Consider the following 18,789-nt stretch of genomic DNA (forward strand, 5'->3'; position numbering starts at 1 on the left):
GGGGGTCCTCCGGGAGGTCCTCCGGCAGAGAGTGGCAATAAGTGGCAATGATAACAATCTTTATTCAGCCAACCCTGACATAGAACAAAATTAGCCAAAATCAAAGAAGAAAGGGACATGCTTATCGCGAAAAAGTACCCAACCTTCTCAGGTCCTGAAAAAATTTTTTGGCTAATACTGACCGGCTAATCAATACCTTGCAGCAAAGCACAGGCTCTGAGCTACAAAATGAGCTATTGACCTTTTAAAACGGGAAAGTAAAAGTACCCAAAACTGGCGTCATAAGAACCACCATTTTCGAGATTTCGACCCCATTTTTTCGAAAATTTCCATTTTCAGCCCCCCACCGGATTGAGTCAGCATACGTAATCGAGGATGCTCTTTCACCTGAGCATACTCGTTCCTTGAAACAAGAACTTTTCAGTTTTCTCAAAAAATATATTTCTAGTGTCCAAAGTGAATGATTGGAATCGTATAAAATACTTGCGAGCACCAAATTCCGATAAAATCCGCTCTTTCGCCGAAGTGAAAAGTCGGTTTATTTCCGCATTCAGTAGTATGACAGAAAGTCGAGAAAACGACACAAATAATCGAAGAGATGATAAAAAGCGTGACGAGACAGTTCTCGTAAGTTGAGCTTCCTCTTGGGTTGAAAATTGATTCAATAAGCCAAGGGAGAAAAAAGAATACTGCAAGCCCATGCGTCCAGATATTCATTGTCTCCGTATGCAGAAAGAACCAAGAAGAAATGAATTCATAAGGCGTTCTTAGCTCTGGCCTGAAACAATCAGTCAACAATTGGCGTCTGGCAATTCGAGTTCCAAAAGCAAAAAAAAATCAGTAAAATTAATAAACAAAACACTTTGTTTTGGAACCCTAACCCAGCCCTTTTTCTCCAAGGAGAGATTTCTGAATATTTCAGGAGCTTCATTCTCTCTTTGGTCTTTTTGAAGATAAATTCGACTGTTCTTGAATCAATTATTTTCACAAAAATATGAAAACGGAAGCAAAGTAGCATTATAAATTTTTTTCTTGGACACATGTCACATGTTAGTTACGGACAGTTATCTCGACTACAACATTGATAACAATTTAATTGATTATCAACTGCGTTGTAGACAACATAATGCGGCCAAACTTGACCAGGGTGCATAAAACTTGCACAATTTCGATTTCGTCGTGATTGAGCCTTTATTTTGGGTTTTCCTAAGCTCCCCGGCGGGTTTTCGTGGTGCCTCCTCAACTGACGCATCTGGTGTAGGAATACATGGCTCAGACGAAAAAAATGGTGCCTCTTTTACTTTTCCTTGGCTTTTTTCTTGGAGTGCGCTCGAAGGAGCTTCCGAATGTGAGAGGATCTTGTAGCGGAGAATTTAGAGAGCCAGAAGGAGAAATCGCCTCGATGAATTTTCCAGCTAATTCGTATCCTGCGTTGGCCAATTGATAAGGTTTTAACAACGGCGGTATATTTTTGAAGCTAGAAATGTTAAAATCCAAAGTGAGAGTGAATGGACAATAATTGCGAATTATAAGCAGAAAATCGAAATTACTTTTCTCTTTCTCGAGATAATGGACAGTCCCGGATGTTTCAACGATTACGTGGAGATAATTGATGGAGATCTAAGTCTTGGTCGCTTCTGTGGAGAAAATCCGGCTCTAGTGCCAATTCTAAGCAGCTCAAACAGACTTGTTTTTAAATTTGTATCAGATGAAAAAAATGAAGCCAGGGGATTTGCTCTCACGTACAAGTTTCTGTGGGGAGTACCAAATGTGATCAAATGCGACTTCGAGGGACAGGATCTCTGCCGTGGCTGGATACAAGACCATTTTGACGAACTCGACTGGAAGATGCGATCAGGGCCGACGTCATCGCCGAATACGGGACCTCAAGAAGGCGTCGATAATTCTAGTTATGCTTATATGGAAGCTTCAGCTCCGGCGACATATGGCGACTCAGCGCAACTGATAAGCGCGTTCATGTTCATGGTTCCTGGAGAGCTCTACTGCCTTCGTTTCCATTATCACATGTTTGGAAGAGAAATCGGAACATTACAAGTCTACGCGACAGAAAGAGGCTTCAACGTCGGGAAAAGACTGATTTGGAGTCGAACTGGGAATCAGGGCGATCAGTGGAAAATCGCAACAGTACCAATAACAGGAAGGGTTCAACGCAACGCAAAAGTTTGATCGTTTCTTATAATCGATGCTAATCTTTGCACGAACTTTTAAACAGTTGTCATGCCCAATTACAACCAGGTTCTTTTCAAAGCGATCCGAGGAGGGAGTTACGAGGGCGATATCGGCTTAGATAATGTTCATGTTCGGAAGGGAAGATGCGAAATTGGCGAAAATGTTTCTTTTTGGGAAGAAGAAGAGGAAATTTCAGCAGATGCTTTATCAGAATCAATCCAAACCGAGTCTGAAGACGACAAAGATCAGAATTCAGAACAGTTAAATGCCTTTTCATTTTCATATTTCAATGCCTAAATTTTAGAGAGGCAGATGATAATAAGTAGGGTAAATCACTAATATTTGAGCTCTTTTTTGGGCTTTGTAGAAGAGGCATATAATACCTTTTTATAATCCCCAGAAGCTGAGGATCATTTTGACTATTGATAGTGGGGGGTCATCTCGTACCCTGAGGGCATTTTGGTACCCCAAAAGTCCCAAAATATGGGTCGCCACTGAAAATGTAACGAATGTAACGAATGTAACGGATGTAACGAATGTAACGAATTTACTGAAAATGTAACGAAGACAGAGACATGTTGTTGTTAATCAGCTGATTCTAGAAACTTTTTCCAAAAAGCGATATTCTGGAGCATCATTTCAAACGACATTAGAACACCTCTAAAAGAGCAAATAAATTAAAAAAAGTGCTCAGTAGTAATTTAAAAAGGTTTATTATCTGATTGAGTTTGTCTCTTAGAGATAAATCCACTGAAAACGCCCGCTCCGCGGGTGAAATGGTAGGAAACTCAAGGGGTGAAATAAGAAAAACAAAAAATCTCTAGAATTTTACTGAAAATGTAACGAGAAAAAGACATGTTTTTGTTGTTTTTGATGTTTTCGTTACATTCGTTACATTCGTTACATTTTCAGTGCCGTCGAAAATATGCCCAACTTCGGAAATTCGGATTTTCGAGGCCGTAACTAAGCTTTTTAGACGGAGCTATCTATACCAGCTTGTTGCTCAGGCTCTGACGGTCATTTTGAGGGGTAGAAAAGTATGTCCCGGGCTACTCTAGAAAGTGGTGGAGGTGGTGCAAAGCTGGGGTCAAGACCAAGAGTCCAGCTAAAATGAACTCTTATATGATTTAAATACAGTAACACTTTAAAAAAGCAACTGTAAATACATAATTAATCACCCGAGGTCAACTTGGGGTCACTCGGGGTCATCTGGGGTCAAGTTGGGAGTGTTATTTAATTAAAGACGTATTTTTTAAATCTTGACCTTAGATGACCCCGAGTGACCCCAAGTTGACCTCGGGTGACCAATTATGTATTAACAGTTACTTTTTTAAAGTGTTACTGTATTTAAATCACGTAAGAGTTCATTTTAGCTGTACTTCCGGTCTTGACCCCAGCTTTGCACCACCTCCACCACTTTCTAGAGTAGCCCGGGACATACTTTTCTACCCCTCAAAATGACCGTCAGAGCCTGAGCTACAAGCTGGTATAGATAGCTCCGTCTAAAAAGCTTAGTTACGGCCTCGAAAATAGTCAAAATGATCCTCAGCTTCTGGGGATTATAAAAAGGTATTATATGCCTACTCTACTTAGCAAGTAAAAAAGTGGAAAATATTAGTGATTTACCCTAATAATAAGAAAGAATTCGAGTGGTTCCTCCCAACAACAACTCAACTCACCACTCAGCCCACTACGCTCGACACGACTGTTTCTTCGAGCTACGAGTACTACAAGACGTATTCGATTTTGAGAGAGCCAGCAGAAGTTCTTGATTGCGGTGGAACCTCGTATAATTCAACAACTCATTCTTGTTGCGGAGGAAATATTAAAGAAACGCACCCTTGGGTAAGTGAGAATTCCGATAAAAAATTGAACTAAGAAATTAGCTGAAATGCTGCATCAACGAATTCTACTCGACACAAGTGAAGGGATGCTGCGGCAATACAGTTTTCTACCGACGACGAGAAAAATGCTGCTTTGGCTATTTAGTAGACCCTTCAACGAATTGCGGTTAACCTGTTCCCAATTCTGTTCTCTCATTCATTCGCAAGTAACAATACGGAAAAATAAAATGCTCAAAAATGAAAGTCTCGCCTCTCTAGGTCGCCTAGCAACGCTGAGTCACATTTGAGTTGAAAAATCTCAAATTTTGGAAGTTGTTGATTTTCCCATTTTTTCTCTAGAACGCGAGTCCTCATCAGCTGTTATTCTCATTCAAATCAATCAGTTTCATTCTAAGTAAGAAAAATAGAGAGAAATGGACGCTGATACGCTACCAGTTGGACTCCAGGAGCTCGCCGGTTTTGGCAGAGGACTTACTCAGGTCAAGGTTATTAAATATCTGCTTTGATTGGCGGTCTTTTAGGAAATTTTATTTATAATTTTATAACCTCGTAAAAGTCTCAGAAGTCCTCAATCCACACATCGCTTATCATTACTCAATCACAGAACAAATTCAGCGCCATTAGATTCTGGGGTACCATCAGTGGAATCAAAGAGGACTACTTCATCGTATATGGTATAAATAAGGATGAACTCAATGGAAGGAAATACATGTACAGGTACCATCAAACTTGGTCTTTCCATCTTTGAGAGCAAATTCAAGCCTTAACTGCATGGACTGGCATTTGCTCCAGGATCCGTCAGAAGAAACTATGACCAAGACTGACGTTATCCGAGGCCGATTTATTGGAGATCCAAGTTATGAGGTACTAGCAGTTCTCTTTATTATCTCTAACGATTTTTCAGTATGAACACGTTGACGTCCAGCGAATCGGCGAAGGTGATGACGCTCATGATGAAGAAACTGTTTTCACCATCAAGGTTTGACCAGCTATTGAAAACAGCCCTATTTCTGTTTTGTAGGAGGAAGATCGACTGTCCGCGATTGTCCACCGAATCACCGCCGAATTCATCGTTCCCCGGGGCGCACTCCTCCAAGCTCCCAACGGCGTCGTTTACAAAAACAACGTAAGTTCTAGAGAAATACCTAAAGCCTTGACAAATTATCAAGGGATACTTTGGACACAACGAATCTGACAGTGCTCATTTGTCGACTTGGTTTCACTTCCGAAAGGACGCCAAGCACGTCGTTCCCAAAGTCACCGACTTTGCTGATGCTGACCCCGCAGTCGGTAAGTGAAACTCGTTTTGAACATCTCTTAATTTGCCAAAAATGTTAATCCAATGATGAGCTAAACGCGCGGTCGCAGAGTGGCCACAATGTGACATTGCCGTTTAATAACGGTAATTGTTTAGAGCGATTTTAGAGCCACTAACTCAATCACTAATTCGCTCACTTTTGGAATAATCGCCTTCGCACGCTGCTCAATTTTTAATTTTCTCGAACTTGAAATTATCGGCTCATCTGGCCCGATCAGCGGGAGATGATCTGATAGCAAAGTTTGGTCGAAAAGCACGAAACTTGACGGGTTTATCTTACCCTGAAAAAACAGCGTACTTTAATCGAACCTGTTTAGACTTCTTGGCGACGATCGAAAACGACATTCCAAACGGCATTTGGTCCGTCCAGAACCAAAATGGCAAGAGCATAATTTTGAAAAACCTTCACTGGATTGGTCTTGTTGCTTACACCGTCCCTGACACTCGGTAAGACTGCGCAAAATTCACTTACTTCAGTGTTCTCTTCAGACTTTACGGATGCGCTTACTTCGGAACTGGTGAGCCCAACTACGATCTTCCCTTCATGCTCTGAATTTGAAGAAGAAGAAACTGCGAGATTTGAGTAACTTGAGTACCTGTACAAAACCTAAATATATTTTCTTATTATTAAACTTCTCCTTTTACTACTCTCTTTTTTTCAATTTTAATCATTTTAGAAGGTATCATCGGAATCGGGAAAAATGCCGAAGAAAGCGCCAAAAATGACTGAAGAGGAGCGACTCCAGTGGGAGCAGGATAAAGCCGCTGCCGAAGCTGAAGCCGAGGTACTTATTGCTTCAGAATTGCAGTAACGTTCCCAGTAAATCCGTGTCACGTTGAGCAGCAAGCTTCATTCTAATTTGCTCAAGAATCCATGGGAGCGAATTTTAAAAATTCAGAGTTTACCAGTTTGGAATTAATCGGAATGTTTCTAGCGCGCGGAAAAGGAAATGATCCTCAATTACATGAAGGACAAGTTCGCCAGAGAGGAGAAATACTCAAAGCTCAACAATAAAAAACTCATTGGTAAGTCTATTATCTGATATCTATCAGTTTCAGTTTCAAAGAAAAATAATTTCTTATTTTTTCTAAAATCATTATTCGCGACAGTTTTTCGTGTTGTCTAACTAAGAAAGTCGCCTTTGCATCTGGGCAGAAACACATAAACAAACAACAAAAACGAAACGATTAAATATAAATGTTTGACGTGGAACTAGCCTCACCTGACAGCTTCGGAAAAGTAGGGCGACTAATTGAGCCCTTGAAACTGGTTATTAAAAGTCGTCTTATCGAATGCTCATTGATGAATTTTCTTAAGAAAAATGGAGGAGCATAATGCGCCAGTCAAAGTCGGCAGAATTGAAGAAAGAGCTGGAGATTCTGTCGCACACTTTTGAGCGAATCATGGACAGGAAAGATGCAGTAATTCAGCAGCTAGCTCGTGATCTGGAAGAATCAGAAGAGCAGAGTAGAATTGCTACTCGAGCTCATCAAAGGCACGGTTGAAAAGCTCGCGAATGACCCTTGCGCGAATGTTTATAAATCTAGATCCAAATATTTTTAAATTCTTAAAGCTGCGAATCTCCTCTTAAGCAGAGTTGAAGTGACACTTTTGCCAAGGTTTAATTCCTTTCCTAAGACCGGCCGGATGGCGACTGGATCCTCGGACAGCTCAGTTTTTCGTTGAGCTTTCTGACGAAACGAGCTTTCGAGGATTTACACAGGCAGTTTTTAATCGTGAAAAAGGAACCTGCAAAAGCTGATTTCAATCCAGAACGCGGCTGTCAATGACCAGCAGGATCGCTACAACGAGGAGATCAACATGGAAACGAGCAATTTCGATGAAACGGCGCAGACCTACGTTGACAAGGTATTTTCCTAATACATTTAACAACGTGCCCGCAAAACGGAATTCGCGGCAATAAGTGTTTGTTTGTAGACGGAGAAGTCGGATCATGACTTCGACACGATGATGTGCGCGCTTGAACAAACTCATATTGATAAAACGAGCAAGTTAAAACAAGGTCGGCTTTTGAATTCAAACTTTAATAAAAGTGATGATCTTTTAGAATTTCAATCGCTGCGTGATGAAATTAAAAACAACACTCAAGATGAGAAACACGCGCTGCGCATTTCCTTGGAGGCGGCGGTGGAGAAGCTCTTCAAAATGTTCCAACAAGCACAAAAGGTGAGTTTGATTTCATTCGCCCATGCCAAAACACGTCGGCCGGCTAATGCGACGCGAACGAAATTTAATTTCAGCGACTCGTATACGCAAAGCGTTCAATAGAATTCTCAATTTAGGACTATGACAACTCGACCTTGGAGCGACGCAAAGAATTCGAAAAACTCCAAGCCAAAGATGCAAAGTCCTCAGCGGAGATTGAGCTGCAAATGAACAAACTCGCCAAAATTCAAGAAAATATAAACATCGTCAAGCAAAAAATGGTCAATAACACTAAAGGTAACTGGGATTAAATATCTTGCTTCTTAGCGACATCATCATAATTCGTTGTATGTTTTGAACATCGTAACAGCAAGGCGTTTTACAGGATTATGAGTAGACGAGCAACAACAAACGTGTGCTTAACCTTAATAAAGAGAGAGCAATTTGCTTAATTAATAATTATAGACAGATATGTATATCTAAATATTCGATAAGAAATGTATTCTTAATTTAGCTGTTTTTATCAATAAAACTGATAAAAACGTGAGCAGGCCAACTGACAATCTCTTTTCAGAATATGAAGAAAAACATGCCGGTCTGAAAGAAAACAAGGATCATCTGCAAACGCATTTCCGCGTCCTGCGAACCGAAATGAGCAAGCAGCGAAATAAAGAACGGGAAATGCTAACGAAATTAACCCTTGCATCAGAAGAAGCACTCAAAAGGCAGAAAAGCATTGACGAAAAGGTATTTTTATAAATTTTATTTTTTGTTTGAAGATTATTTTAGGCTTCTAAAATCTTGAAAATAGGCGAAATGTGCCGAAAACTCGAGACAGAGGAAGAGCAAGTTCTTCCATTTGGCATCGTTCCACCTACTCCTCGTTCTGAAGAGGAGGACAAGTCGTTAGACGATGGCAAGCCGAACCCCTCACTGAAATCGTCAAAGATTATGAGCAGCTCGAGGGCTTCTGGAGAAGATACAACAAGGTCAAGCTTGATAGACTTGCTTTAGAAGCCGAAAAGGTTTCTCTCGAAGAGGAAAACATGACATTGAGAAGCGTGCTCAAGCAGTATCTCGATGGCGTTTCGGTCAACTCAGAGACGCTGAAGGAGCCTAATCCGTTGTTCGTCGTGAATCAAAGGACGAATGTCAAATTCGAAGTACCACAAGTCGACCCACGGGTCAAGAAGCCAGTGGTCACTGTCGTCGAAGCGGCCCACGCTGTCAAGCACACGCATTCCTGAATCCAACCTGTATCATAACTTTATATTTATAAATAAAAGATATATTTTTGTAACGCCTAGCGATGTTCGTCCCGTGTTATCTTTTGGGCGGTTAAATGTGAGAGGTCTAAGATGGCATCGTGGAGAAATATTTTAGAAATAAGAAATGCATGTTTACGTTTTATGAAAAGCAGGAACCAATTATCCCTCATGCCAAGAGCAAGTTCCGTAAAAATTACTCCCAATTTGCATAAGCATTTTTCTTCCGTGAAGTAGAGGCCGTCTTGAGAATTCCTACTGAATATTTCGTTCCACGTCTTTTAGGTTAGCAAAATTTTTAAAACGCAGCAAATTCTTAATCGTTGTAATTGATTTTGACTTTTCGAGGGGCGACGAGAGCGCTAGAAATCAGAATAATTATGTGTTCGCCGAAAGATGCTCAATATTATCCTTATCAGAGCGAGGTTGGCGTTGTTATGGCAACAGGATGACTAACAATTTCGAGAACGTGGTCTTATTTTCTTTGCACTAGTTTTTATTCCTACAGTTCTTGCCCTTCCTCGACGAAAAATGACCCATTACGACACCCTTGGGGTGCGGAAGACAGCCTCCGATCAGGATATAAAGGTCTGAATTTCTTAAAAACCGCTGTTTGATTTTGAAATTAAGAGAGCGTACAGGAGACTCGCACTTGAATTTCACCCTGATAAAAACAAGGGTTCTCTCAGGTATTGTCGAATTGTCCAAAAGTATTGTATCAGAATGTAGCGCCGAGCGAAAATTCAAAGAAATCTCGGAAGCGTACCAAGTACTTTCGGATGAAGGCAGACGGAGGGAATATGATGAGGAGATACGATCAGCACCGTTTGGGCGGGCTCCTCCGCCAAGGCGAAACTTCTCTTCCCCCGACGAGATGCCTAGTTTCCGCGCGAGACGTAATCCAAACCACCGTTTCACCATGTTAGACCCGATGGACTTGTTCAAAAGTTTCTTCGGAGCAGATTTCGGCTCTACTTTTTTCAAGAGCGATCCCTTCTTCAGCGATGTTCGAGAGTCTTTTAATCCCCAAGGGTCTACTTCACGATTCCCAACTCGGGATCCATTCGATGATCCTTTCTTTCGGGACCCGTTTATGTCTTCATTTCGCGAGGTCGAGAGTCAACTTCAAGGGAGGGTTGTCAAAACATACCGCCTATATGATGATCACAAATCTCATTCAGTTATAATTCAGAGGAAATCGCGTTTTCACACGAAATAAAAAAATCGAAAAATTAGACAACTTTCGTTAGGGGCAAATTGGCCGACAATGTCTAAGGGCCTCGAAAATCCACAGTATCACTCTGATGCGCCAGGTTAGTGAGCTTTAGGTAAAGTGAACAGAAGTATGAGTACATTTTTGAGATTAGTGAAAAGTGATACTACTAATAGTCTACAATTGTCGGCGCAAAACTGAGTAACGTCCTTTTCTAGTGAAGCGTTCGGAGGGAGCTTTAGGATCAATCGGCGGCGGCTTTTCTAGGTAATTTGGCCTCTTAGCTTGAACGCTTCTGATTGCCGGGCTCAGTTTCAGCTCCTCCTTTGATGACGACTTTTTCAACTCAATCAAAAGACAAACTACTTCCGGAGACAAGGGTGAGCCCCCACGTGGAAGCTTCCAATCCTACTCCTACCACTACTCGAATATCAACGGCGACAAGAAGGAAGTAAAGGTTTGTTTAACAACACACAGAAACGCTGGACGTTATCTATTCTGTTCCTCTTATGCTAATTTTTCAGGCGAAAAATATTAATGGAAAGAAATCGTTTCAAAAAATTCATAACGGAGAGGTTGTTGATGAGCGATTTGAGGATCAAGGAGCATCGTCGATTCATGGAAGATCACGTGGAAATGCTCTTCGATAAATAATCTGATTGAATTTCACTTGAATAAAGGATTTCTCTGTTTTTTATTTTGTTTTAAAAAGTCTCTAAAACATCGATTTTTCACCTTTGAAAATTTAGAAATTACCGCGCAGATAATCAGATTTCTGTCATCATCGTCGTATCTAAATTCTGAAAAGGGTCTGATTCTCTCGGCGCCCTGATTGGCCACGGGAAGAAAGACACCTCGGTAGATTGGCTCGAGGTGGAAAATGTTCAGGCAGCGGCTCAAGAGAAAGCACTAGAAAATTAATGATTATCTGAAACAATCGTAGAGATTTAGGCTAAGTTAAAAAAAAAATATATATATTTTGAACATTTATTATCAAAAATGTAATAGGTACGCACTGTTCTGTGTATTTTTTTCAAGAATAAAGAACTACCGTACATGAGCCGCAAAAAGACTACCTCGTCCGAATGCAATTCTTTCCATCGGTGTGCGCCATGTTCGCGGAGGTCGCGCTCCGTCGACAATGGACGAGATCCGCGCCCAAGATCCGTCCTTCGAAGTGAAAGGCTCAATCTCCCGAGAGCAGGTGGATCGGATTGTGCGAGCCCTACCAAAAGCCACCCGCATCCAAGCTTTAGAAAACACGGAGAAATACATTAACCAAAATTACCCCCAATCCGGATGGTCGGACCGCGAGAAGAGGCACATTGCCAGAGAAACAATAGGTGAATTTCTAATTCTCAAATTGTTGATCATTCAAATTTTTCGAAATTGATCTCATTTCCTTTTCACTTGAAAAACTACATAAACTTGTCTTTTCCCGAAACACTTGCGGAGAGAATATTTCCTCCGACAATGCCAATTGCTGTATTTCCTATTAAACTCATCAGTATTCTAATAACGGTAATCGTAACTCCTATAAAATAGCGCGTGCTGTGGTTGCTGAACGGCGTCAGCCCTGGCTCAAGGAATACCTTCTCACGAATGACGAGCGACTTCTTGGGTGATTATTCAATAACTGTGGTTTCGGCTTTCTTAAGACGTCTCTTTTAGAAAAGAGAAGGATTACATCGAGCGCACGATAAAAACCATGGCACTGCAAGCTTGCATAGGAACCGTTCTCACTTAAATTCATGTTCTCAATTTTAAGAATCGAACACAGTTTTCAACAGGTGTTTCGCTCATAAAATCCACGAATTAAAACAAACAATCGGGGACCATAAATCCTTTATTATTTCCGAGAATAAGGAATTATTTTCTGCTCGAAGAAAGTATTCACAATGCTGATAAGCTAGCCCGTTATAGCAATTTTTAAGTGTATATATTATTTTTAAAACTCAGGCAAAGACCTGGGTGGTTAGATTTGAATATATTGATAATGGCAAATTCTCTGTCGACCATTGGCAAGAAAAACTCTTGATGATAGTCCAAGGATTGTGGAATTTTGGACTTCCTAGAGTCAACAGAATTGGAGTATTTTTTTCCTTAGCCTTATTTTCACTTCTCGACGGACAATGCCAGGTCTAGTCGTCAATCTTTGGGATGTGGTAACGGCTGCGTTACGTTTAATTTGAGAACAAAGATAAAAAGAAGACGCTCATCATTCCCTGATCCGAGACGGTCTAGCAACAAACAAGCCAGTATCCTCCGTGAGTCGGAAACCCTTCGAGCCCGCGATGAAATATTTCGACCGTCTAACAATTGACCCCATCGTGGACGGCTTATTAAATCGGCAATTCCACGCGGACCCGTCCAACATTGAAATTCGATTTTGGAGCGCGAAAATTCCACTTTTGGGCGAATATTACATCTCTAAACTCTTTCTAGGTAGACGAACGAGCCTTAATTGCCGCTTTTAGAGGTGGCGATAAGGGAAACACAAGTCGGATCACGTTTCTTGTACTTAGAAATTTTTCAGCTGCCATTTTCTGGGTCTTATTGAGTTGGCTTTGTATGCAACTGATGCCAGAAGGTGTAACGGAAAACGAATTCTATAACGCGCTTCGAATGCCCTTGACTCGCGTATTCGACCCTAAAGGAGCGGATATTTGTTTTACTAATTTAAAGCTAGAATTGATTGGTGAAGATTAGACGCAACCACCGTATATAACCACTTGAAAGTATTGAAAACTGCTTTCGTTTTGAGAGTGAGTGGTTTTCCTGTTTAGTTTAAAAATATCCACTGGAAAGACCGAGCCTCCCTGCCAATCGGAAATGGCAGTTATCTGAATCCGGTGCTCATCGGCAATTTACCCGCGGACACTGAAATGCCTGGTCTGAGGTAAGCGAGTTAACAAAACGAGGAAACTCAATACATGAACATTTGAAATAGAAATCTCTTTTTAACGAACATGTTACCGGCAAAAATGATTACCTAACAATGCACGAATGCGTATTTCTATAATAGAGTTTCGTTTGTTTTCTATCAGAGCTAAAAGCAGCTCCACTAACTCTCTCCCAACTTTCTTGTTAACAAGGTTGAAGGATTTGCATGATTCTATTCAAAGACTACTGACGCATCGAAAAATAGAACTCCTCTTTTCTATTTGCTTGTTTCATCCCAAAATTGAATGAAATTGGAACCGCATACAATTAAAATTACTTCAATACCAAATTAGATTCCCCAAATCTAATAATAATATTTGGATCTTGACCAAACAAGCAATTATTTCAGGAAAATCGAACGTGAAAGTCTTCCCGTAATTGATGACTCTTGGTTTCACCAGGTTCAGTCTCGACTGCTCGTGGAATTCTACAAGCTTCAAAACGCTCTGGGAATCGGCGACAACAAAGGAATGGACGAAGAGAAGCTGCTTCAAGTGGAAAGGGACATTCCTGATTGGGTTGGCAATAGATACCTTTATTTTAACAGAGGGCTCAATCGACTTCAAGCTGAGAAAGCTTTGTTATCAGGTAAATATTTTCCGAAACGTGGTCGAAGTGATGAGCCCCTTGAAAATACATTAAAACTTAAATTAAACTAATCGTATTTGGAGACGAACGTGATCCGATAATATTAATCCGATATGGCGAAAATACAGAAGCATATACTTTCTTGATCCTCGAGTCATTTTGAGAACAACAAGCTGACTTCCAGGGCGGGGCGTATTTTTATATAAATCTGGCAGCTCTTTTAGGTATACGTAGCTTGGCATCCGCGACGCAAAATAGCATCCTCGAGCTCAATTCAAAAACCATGACTGATATTTTGAGTTTATATAAACATAGTAATTTCAGGCTCCTCTCAGGAGCGAATGAGATTTAATAAGATACCTTGTAATTGAGTCTGAGGTGGACTCTTTCTGGAAGCTCTCCTCTAAACTTTAGAGTCTAAAGTCTTTATGTTTTCAATTCTAGCTTTTGAAGTTTTGATCCAATTCTGAATCCAATCATTTTTAAAATAATCAATTTGAGACTCGAGGATTCTTCGATGCTTTAAAATTTCTGAAAAGACGCTGAGAAATATGTTTTCGTAAATATTTTATATCGCAGCTTGTGACGCGAAAATTACGGGTTAATCGATGTTTAACATTATCGCTAAATTTCAAGCATGTAGGATTGGCCGATGTGAACCAGCGGCGCCTCTTCAATTGGCAAGAAATTGCGAACTCGCCCATCGCCACCCAGTGCGACTTGAACACGTTGAAGGATATGCAGAAACATGCCGCGAAGGTAAGATATCAAAAGAAAAGCGTGTCGTCGGCGATAAATGAAGGGAGAAATGAAGAAGTGCGTTGCTGTCAAAATTTTTCGTTAAAAAGTGCACGATGAGGGTTCTAGCAAAGTATTTCGTGAATTTCAGCGGTACTCTTTTCACTAAAATTACTGTGTCTCGTTGACAGAACGACAAAATCACGGCGCAACATTCTTGTCGTAACCAAGCGCGTTAGCATTCTTGCCTCGAATTAATCGGCCTTAATTGCTCTAGAATATCTTTTAACTTTTCATCGTGAGCTGGTAAAGATGTTTATTGATGATGACATGGCGCATTCCGTCACATGTTTCAAAATTGACCAATTTAATTTTTAAAAAATTTAGCTTGATACGATTCCGTTTCGACAGTCGTTTGTTCAAAGTTCATTCTACCAAGCCTGGCGAGACCGGAAGAAAGAACTCGAGAGCCAAGGAATACCATTTGAAGATTACGTTATCGACAAGCAGTATGAAGATTTCCTTCGTGGTCCGAACCCGGATGTGGCGCGCGCCGAGCTCACCAAAGTCCTTGGTTTGTCATTATATGCTTTCCTAGCTGCCCGAATGACTTACGCGAGGCTCAAGATTGTCAGTTACATAAAGGTAAAAATTTCGCCTTTCTAAAGGTTTCATACAGTATTTTTCGTGTGTTGCGTATTTTGTTTACATAAATCGAGATTTTCCAGTAAATTTTCGGCGCGTGTGAAGCTAAGCTACTAATTTGGCGTGAATCGAATACGTGTTAATTTTTTCTTAGCATCCTGCGGAGAGACGCGCTAATAAATTTCGCTATTTCGGCCGCGCCGACCGCGTTTTTGTGGATTCGGCGACCACCAGGTTTATCAACTCCACATTCGCGACACAACAAGGAACGGGTTTCCAGCGGTCATGTTCAAAACGTCGATCTTAATTTCATCCTCGCTACAAATGAGAAACTCGTGTTAGGTCTTCTTTTGCTCAAGTTGTTAAACATGGGTCTCCTTGGGAGTTCTCTTTATTTCTGGATCTGGTATTTGTCAACAAACCGTTCTTCTTGTCTAAACGATAGCGCAGATGGCTGGTTCGCCACGTATTTTTCCTGGTGGAGGAGCGTCACCGGAACTCATGATCCAGTCAAACAACTAGAAACGGTTTTCAAAACACAAGAATTCGATGCAATCTTCGCATTCTATTTTTAGAAATTGACGCGTTATAACAAGGGGTAGCTAGTATCTACCTGATGCTATCGATAGTCGTTCATTAGGGCAGATGTGTATGTGTTAGGCCCCGCTAAATTGGTGCTCTCGTCGAGCAAGAGTCTCTTGAATTCTTTCACGCGAAACATTGATTTTAAAACCGTGAGACAGCTAACTTAACAGAACGCGTGCTGATAAAGGACCTGTATATCAAGGATGGCTACGTGTACTTTTATGAGGACGGCGGCCCACTGCTGAATTGCAACTCCACACAGTTCAATCACATGGCTTCGCACAAACACTGGTTTTTATCTGTTAACGATAAGCATTGGTCACCGGACGGTGTTTATGAAGAAAGAGAGTAAAATATTCTGCATTTTCTGTTGACACAATAAAGGATAGCTTATGTGCATTCCAGGAAATAACTATGCTTACGGATCCATAGAGTATGGACCATACTTCAAGAGTCACGGTGAAACTAAAACACCGTTCAAATCGAAACTTTCAATTTCCTGATTCAACTGGAACTCTTCCAAATTGGAACTTCATATTTGTAAAAACTGTCATTTTTTCATTGTTCTCGGCTTTTAATTGTCGGCAAAACAATGAACATAACCTGCCAATGTAAATTGATTTTTATCAGGATCTTTTTATGGTACCGGATATCAAAAATGGTTCGAAGCTTTGACCCTTAATAGTTGAATCCGCTTCTTGGTTTTTGAACGACAAAAGTCGGCGGAAAAGTCCTAATTATATAGATCATAAAATTTCATTTTTGCCTTTATAGGGAGAAAAAATCGTATTCAAGCAAAGTCGCATTTTGTTCAACCGGAAGTCGAAAAGATAATCTTCTATGTTATTAAGACAAAAGAGGAAAGAGAGATAATACAGGTTTGACTTATTGGCACTCAACTTTTATCATTTATGAACGAGAAATATAAGATTTCATCTAAAATAATTTCAAAAAACAATTCAAACTCTTAGACCTTCACATTCATAAACTTTATTTGTAAATATCGGTTGAGGAACCTGTTGCGTCATCTGAAATCCCTTGAGACAACACAGTCATAGGTGCAAGGAACTCCGATTCATCTTTTTTACCCCGTCACCAGTGCATCCCTTCTCGAAGGTTAACATCGACGTAACAACAGAGACCAACCTCAAAGTTTCCGGACATCAGCCAGTCTAAACCTGCAGAAAATGGAGACAAAGTTTCGATTTTTATTTGTGAATCTCTCCATCATCCTGCCGCTAATAGTTTTTGGATACTTTCAAGAGACAGTAACTAAATCAAGTACTTTGCTGATTGACGGAAATGATGAAATTCTCATAAGATGGGAGAGCATGATAACATACTCATTCGTAAGTACTTTATAAGTCATAAATTATAATTAAGCGATATTTCTTAAAGAAAATCTTTTAAAGCGACGCAATCTATTCTTGTTTAAATTCTAGGTCTGCTTTGTCATCAATACGGCAACCTGCTTCATTGTGAAACTCTTCTTCGCCAAAGGGAGTCGACTATTGATCCCAACGATCTCATTCAATCACGTCGCTGCTTCATTTTTGATGATGTCCGCGTTGGTACTGACGAATATGTCCCTCGAGTTCGTCCCGTACCCGGCAAAGATTCTCATCAAATCCTGCAGACCAATTCCAGTTTTCTTTGCTACACTTTGTCTTGCTAATACCCGTCATTCGCTCATGAAGATACTGTCTGTTTTGCTTCTTCTGGTTGGAATACTCATCTACATGATTGACGAAAGAGGTGCCTTCAACAACAGCGCTCTTTTTGGCAATATCATACTCTTTGTTTCCATCTGCCTTGATGGACTGGCCGCATTCTTCTTTGAAAAAATCCGTTCAAAAGTTCAAGAAAAAAATTCTGAAAGCTCTATCGAAGCAACTCTTCAACTAGTTGCATCCATCAACTTCATCGCTATCTTCCTCTCCATACCTGCCCTCTTCATTAACAACGATGTTTACAAAGCATATCAATATCTACAGCTGAACTCGAACATCGTGATGCCAATCTTCACCTCAACGTTTTCCTATGCACTCGGGCAGATTGCCATCGGCGCTTCCTATCTGCAGTTTGGCACTCTATCCACTTCCATGGCTCAAACTCTCCGGATTATGATCACGCTGATCGGAACTGTAGTGCTCTTTCACGATCCATTCAGCGGGCTGCAAATGATCGGAACCAGTTTCATGCTCCTTGGAATTTTCATCAACTTTGCCCAGAGTTTTCGATCGTCAAGATCGGAAGAAGAGATGCTTCGAACAGTTTCCTTTCTGGATGATCCCGAGAAGATCCCTCTTGTCGACTCAGATGACGAAAGTGTCTCTAGTCAAAGCAGTTCAACTGAGCTATAATTTAAATTCTTGACTTCCACCACAACAAATGCTTGTATTTCTTTGCTTACATGCTAATTTATAAACAGAATAAATAATATCTGACCAAGTTTATTTGAGCTTAATGTTGCCATTACCATTCTCGCCAATAGAAGCTTTGCTACTTGCTCTCGAATTTCGACTTGCTCGACTTGCTCTTCTGGAGTAGCCAGGAATATAAGCGCTGAGGAATTCTTCTGTGGCCGTGGATGGGGTCGGAGTAGGTAGAAGAGATGTTGATGAGTAAACTGAACGGGCTGTTCACAGAAATGGCCGAGGTGCAATAACAACAGATCACTCCGCGTGCACTTGTACTAACTACGGGTTCTGTCTTTTGTGAAAAAATGACATGCTTTTGAGATCTGTAAAAAGAAACAAAGCGCGTCGAAGGTGAGTGCAGAGGGGATGATCCCCTTCCCGCGAAAAAATGGAAGTAACGAAGTCTCGGCAGGGGCTGAGGCAATTATATTTTGGTTTTTGGAAGGCTCGCCGCCGAGCGAGATTTTCCGCGTTTTCGCACGTCGGCCAATTAACGACATCATACCTGTGGGAGGACGCAGGCTCAGCGACTTTGGGCGGAACATGTCTTTGATGGAAACGTTGTCCTAAGAGGAACATCAGTTTTTGCAGTAAATTTCGATAAAATTTGCGTTATTTGAAGTTTTTTTTGATTAATTTGTCAACAAGTTTGATCTGTCCATTATAATTGTAATCAAGAGACTCTTAGTCAAAATAAAGCTGGAAAGGATTGACTTACAAATATAATTTTATTATTACTAGTCAGAAAAAACGTGACGCGACTTGCATATTTTTCATGTTTCCCACAAATCGCAGGTTTGGGTTCAAGAACGCGTGAAAAATGGGAAGAATTTGAGAGTGAATCTAGTGGCCACTTACAACTAGATCATATTT

General features: G+C 40.7%; 7 protein-coding genes and 1 long non-coding RNA gene across 9 annotated transcripts; all 8 read left to right on the forward strand.

Moving 5' to 3' along the window:
• Positions 1 to 1,508: 1,508 nt before the first annotated feature.
• LOC145703736 (MAM domain-containing glycosylphosphatidylinositol anchor protein 1-like) lies at positions 1,509 to 2,227 on the forward strand. The gene has a single exon (XM_081781130.1). It carries the CDS (start codon positions 1,570 to 1,572, stop codon positions 2,185 to 2,187), a length of 618 nt encoding a protein of 205 aa, XP_081637256.1. The 5' UTR covers positions 1,509 to 1,569; the 3' UTR covers positions 2,188 to 2,227.
• Positions 2,228 to 2,234: 7 nt separating this feature from the next.
• LOC145703737 (uncharacterized) lies at positions 2,235 to 4,233 on the forward strand. Its single transcript, XR_014134378.1, has 4 exons — positions 2,235 to 2,450; positions 2,495 to 2,517; positions 3,833 to 4,035; positions 4,077 to 4,233. It is a non-coding gene; the product is annotated as an uncharacterized LOC145703737 (long non-coding RNA).
• Positions 4,234 to 4,344: 111 nt separating this feature from the next.
• Positions 4,345 to 5,984, forward strand: LOC145704612 (radial spoke head protein 9 homolog). Its single transcript, XM_081782075.1, has 8 exons — positions 4,345 to 4,513; positions 4,591 to 4,751; positions 4,796 to 4,898; positions 4,939 to 5,013; positions 5,056 to 5,160; positions 5,204 to 5,324; positions 5,670 to 5,799; positions 5,842 to 5,984. Exons 1-8 carry the CDS (start codon positions 4,448 to 4,450, stop codon positions 5,903 to 5,905), a joined length of 825 nt encoding a protein of 274 aa, XP_081638201.1. The 5' UTR covers positions 4,345 to 4,447; the 3' UTR covers positions 5,906 to 5,984.
• Positions 5,985 to 6,007: 23 nt separating this feature from the next.
• On the forward strand, positions 6,008 to 8,817 carry LOC145704611 (dynein regulatory complex subunit 2-like). Its single transcript, XM_081782074.1, is given in 10 exon segments — positions 6,008 to 6,137; positions 6,288 to 6,378; positions 6,671 to 6,848; positions 7,099 to 7,222; positions 7,292 to 7,376; positions 7,422 to 7,540; positions 7,657 to 7,816; positions 8,094 to 8,266; positions 8,309 to 8,434; positions 8,437 to 8,817. Coding segments are annotated over 10 exon segments (1,470 nt in total). The 5' UTR covers positions 6,008 to 6,053; the 3' UTR covers positions 8,767 to 8,817.
• A 467-nt stretch (positions 8,818 to 9,284) lies between these two features.
• On the forward strand, positions 9,285 to 9,971 carry LOC145701936 (uncharacterized). Its single transcript, XM_081779148.1, has 4 exons — positions 9,285 to 9,372; positions 9,415 to 9,473; positions 9,514 to 9,919; positions 9,966 to 9,971. Exons 1-4 carry the CDS (start codon positions 9,316 to 9,318, stop codon positions 9,969 to 9,971), a joined length of 528 nt encoding a protein of 175 aa, XP_081635274.1. The 5' UTR covers positions 9,285 to 9,315.
• Positions 9,972 to 10,038: 67 nt separating this feature from the next.
• On the forward strand, positions 10,039 to 10,657 carry LOC145704870 (uncharacterized). 2 transcript variants are annotated; one of them, XM_081782337.1, is made up of 4 exons: positions 10,039 to 10,097; positions 10,216 to 10,264; positions 10,310 to 10,454; positions 10,522 to 10,657. In XM_081782337.1, the coding sequence occupies exons 1-4, from the start codon at positions 10,052 to 10,054 to the stop codon at positions 10,645 to 10,647; spliced, it is 366 nt and encodes a 121-aa protein (XP_081638463.1). In that variant the 5' UTR covers positions 10,039 to 10,051; the 3' UTR covers positions 10,648 to 10,657. The 2 variants fall into 2 exon arrangements, with proteins under 2 accessions (XP_081638463.1, XP_081638464.1); XM_081782338.1 differs by having other exon boundaries at positions 10,316 to 10,454.
• A 404-nt stretch (positions 10,658 to 11,061) lies between these two features.
• Positions 11,062 to 12,706, forward strand: LOC145701938 (uncharacterized). The gene is made up of 5 exons (XM_081779149.1): positions 11,062 to 11,340; positions 11,543 to 11,618; positions 11,669 to 11,725; positions 12,204 to 12,442; positions 12,534 to 12,706. Exons 1-5 carry the CDS (start codon positions 11,139 to 11,141, stop codon positions 12,704 to 12,706), a joined length of 747 nt encoding a protein of 248 aa, XP_081635275.1. The 5' UTR covers positions 11,062 to 11,138.
• Positions 12,707 to 12,807: 101 nt separating this feature from the next.
• LOC145701939 (uncharacterized) lies at positions 12,808 to 17,859 on the forward strand. The gene is made up of 7 exons (XM_081779150.1): positions 12,808 to 12,896; positions 13,290 to 13,528; positions 14,172 to 14,287; positions 14,654 to 14,911; positions 15,066 to 15,198; positions 15,655 to 15,844; positions 17,376 to 17,859. Exons 1-7 carry the CDS (start codon positions 12,883 to 12,885, stop codon positions 17,857 to 17,859), a joined length of 1,434 nt encoding a protein of 477 aa, XP_081635276.1. The 5' UTR covers positions 12,808 to 12,882.
• The last annotated feature ends 930 nt before the right edge of the window (positions 17,860 to 18,789 follow it).

The sequence above is a fragment of the Oikopleura dioica genome, chromosome PAR, assembly GCF_907165135.1.
Source record: "Oikopleura dioica chromosome PAR, OKI2018_I68_1.0, whole genome shotgun sequence".
Classification (NCBI taxonomy): domain Eukaryota; kingdom Metazoa; phylum Chordata; class Appendicularia; order Copelata; family Oikopleuridae; genus Oikopleura; species Oikopleura dioica.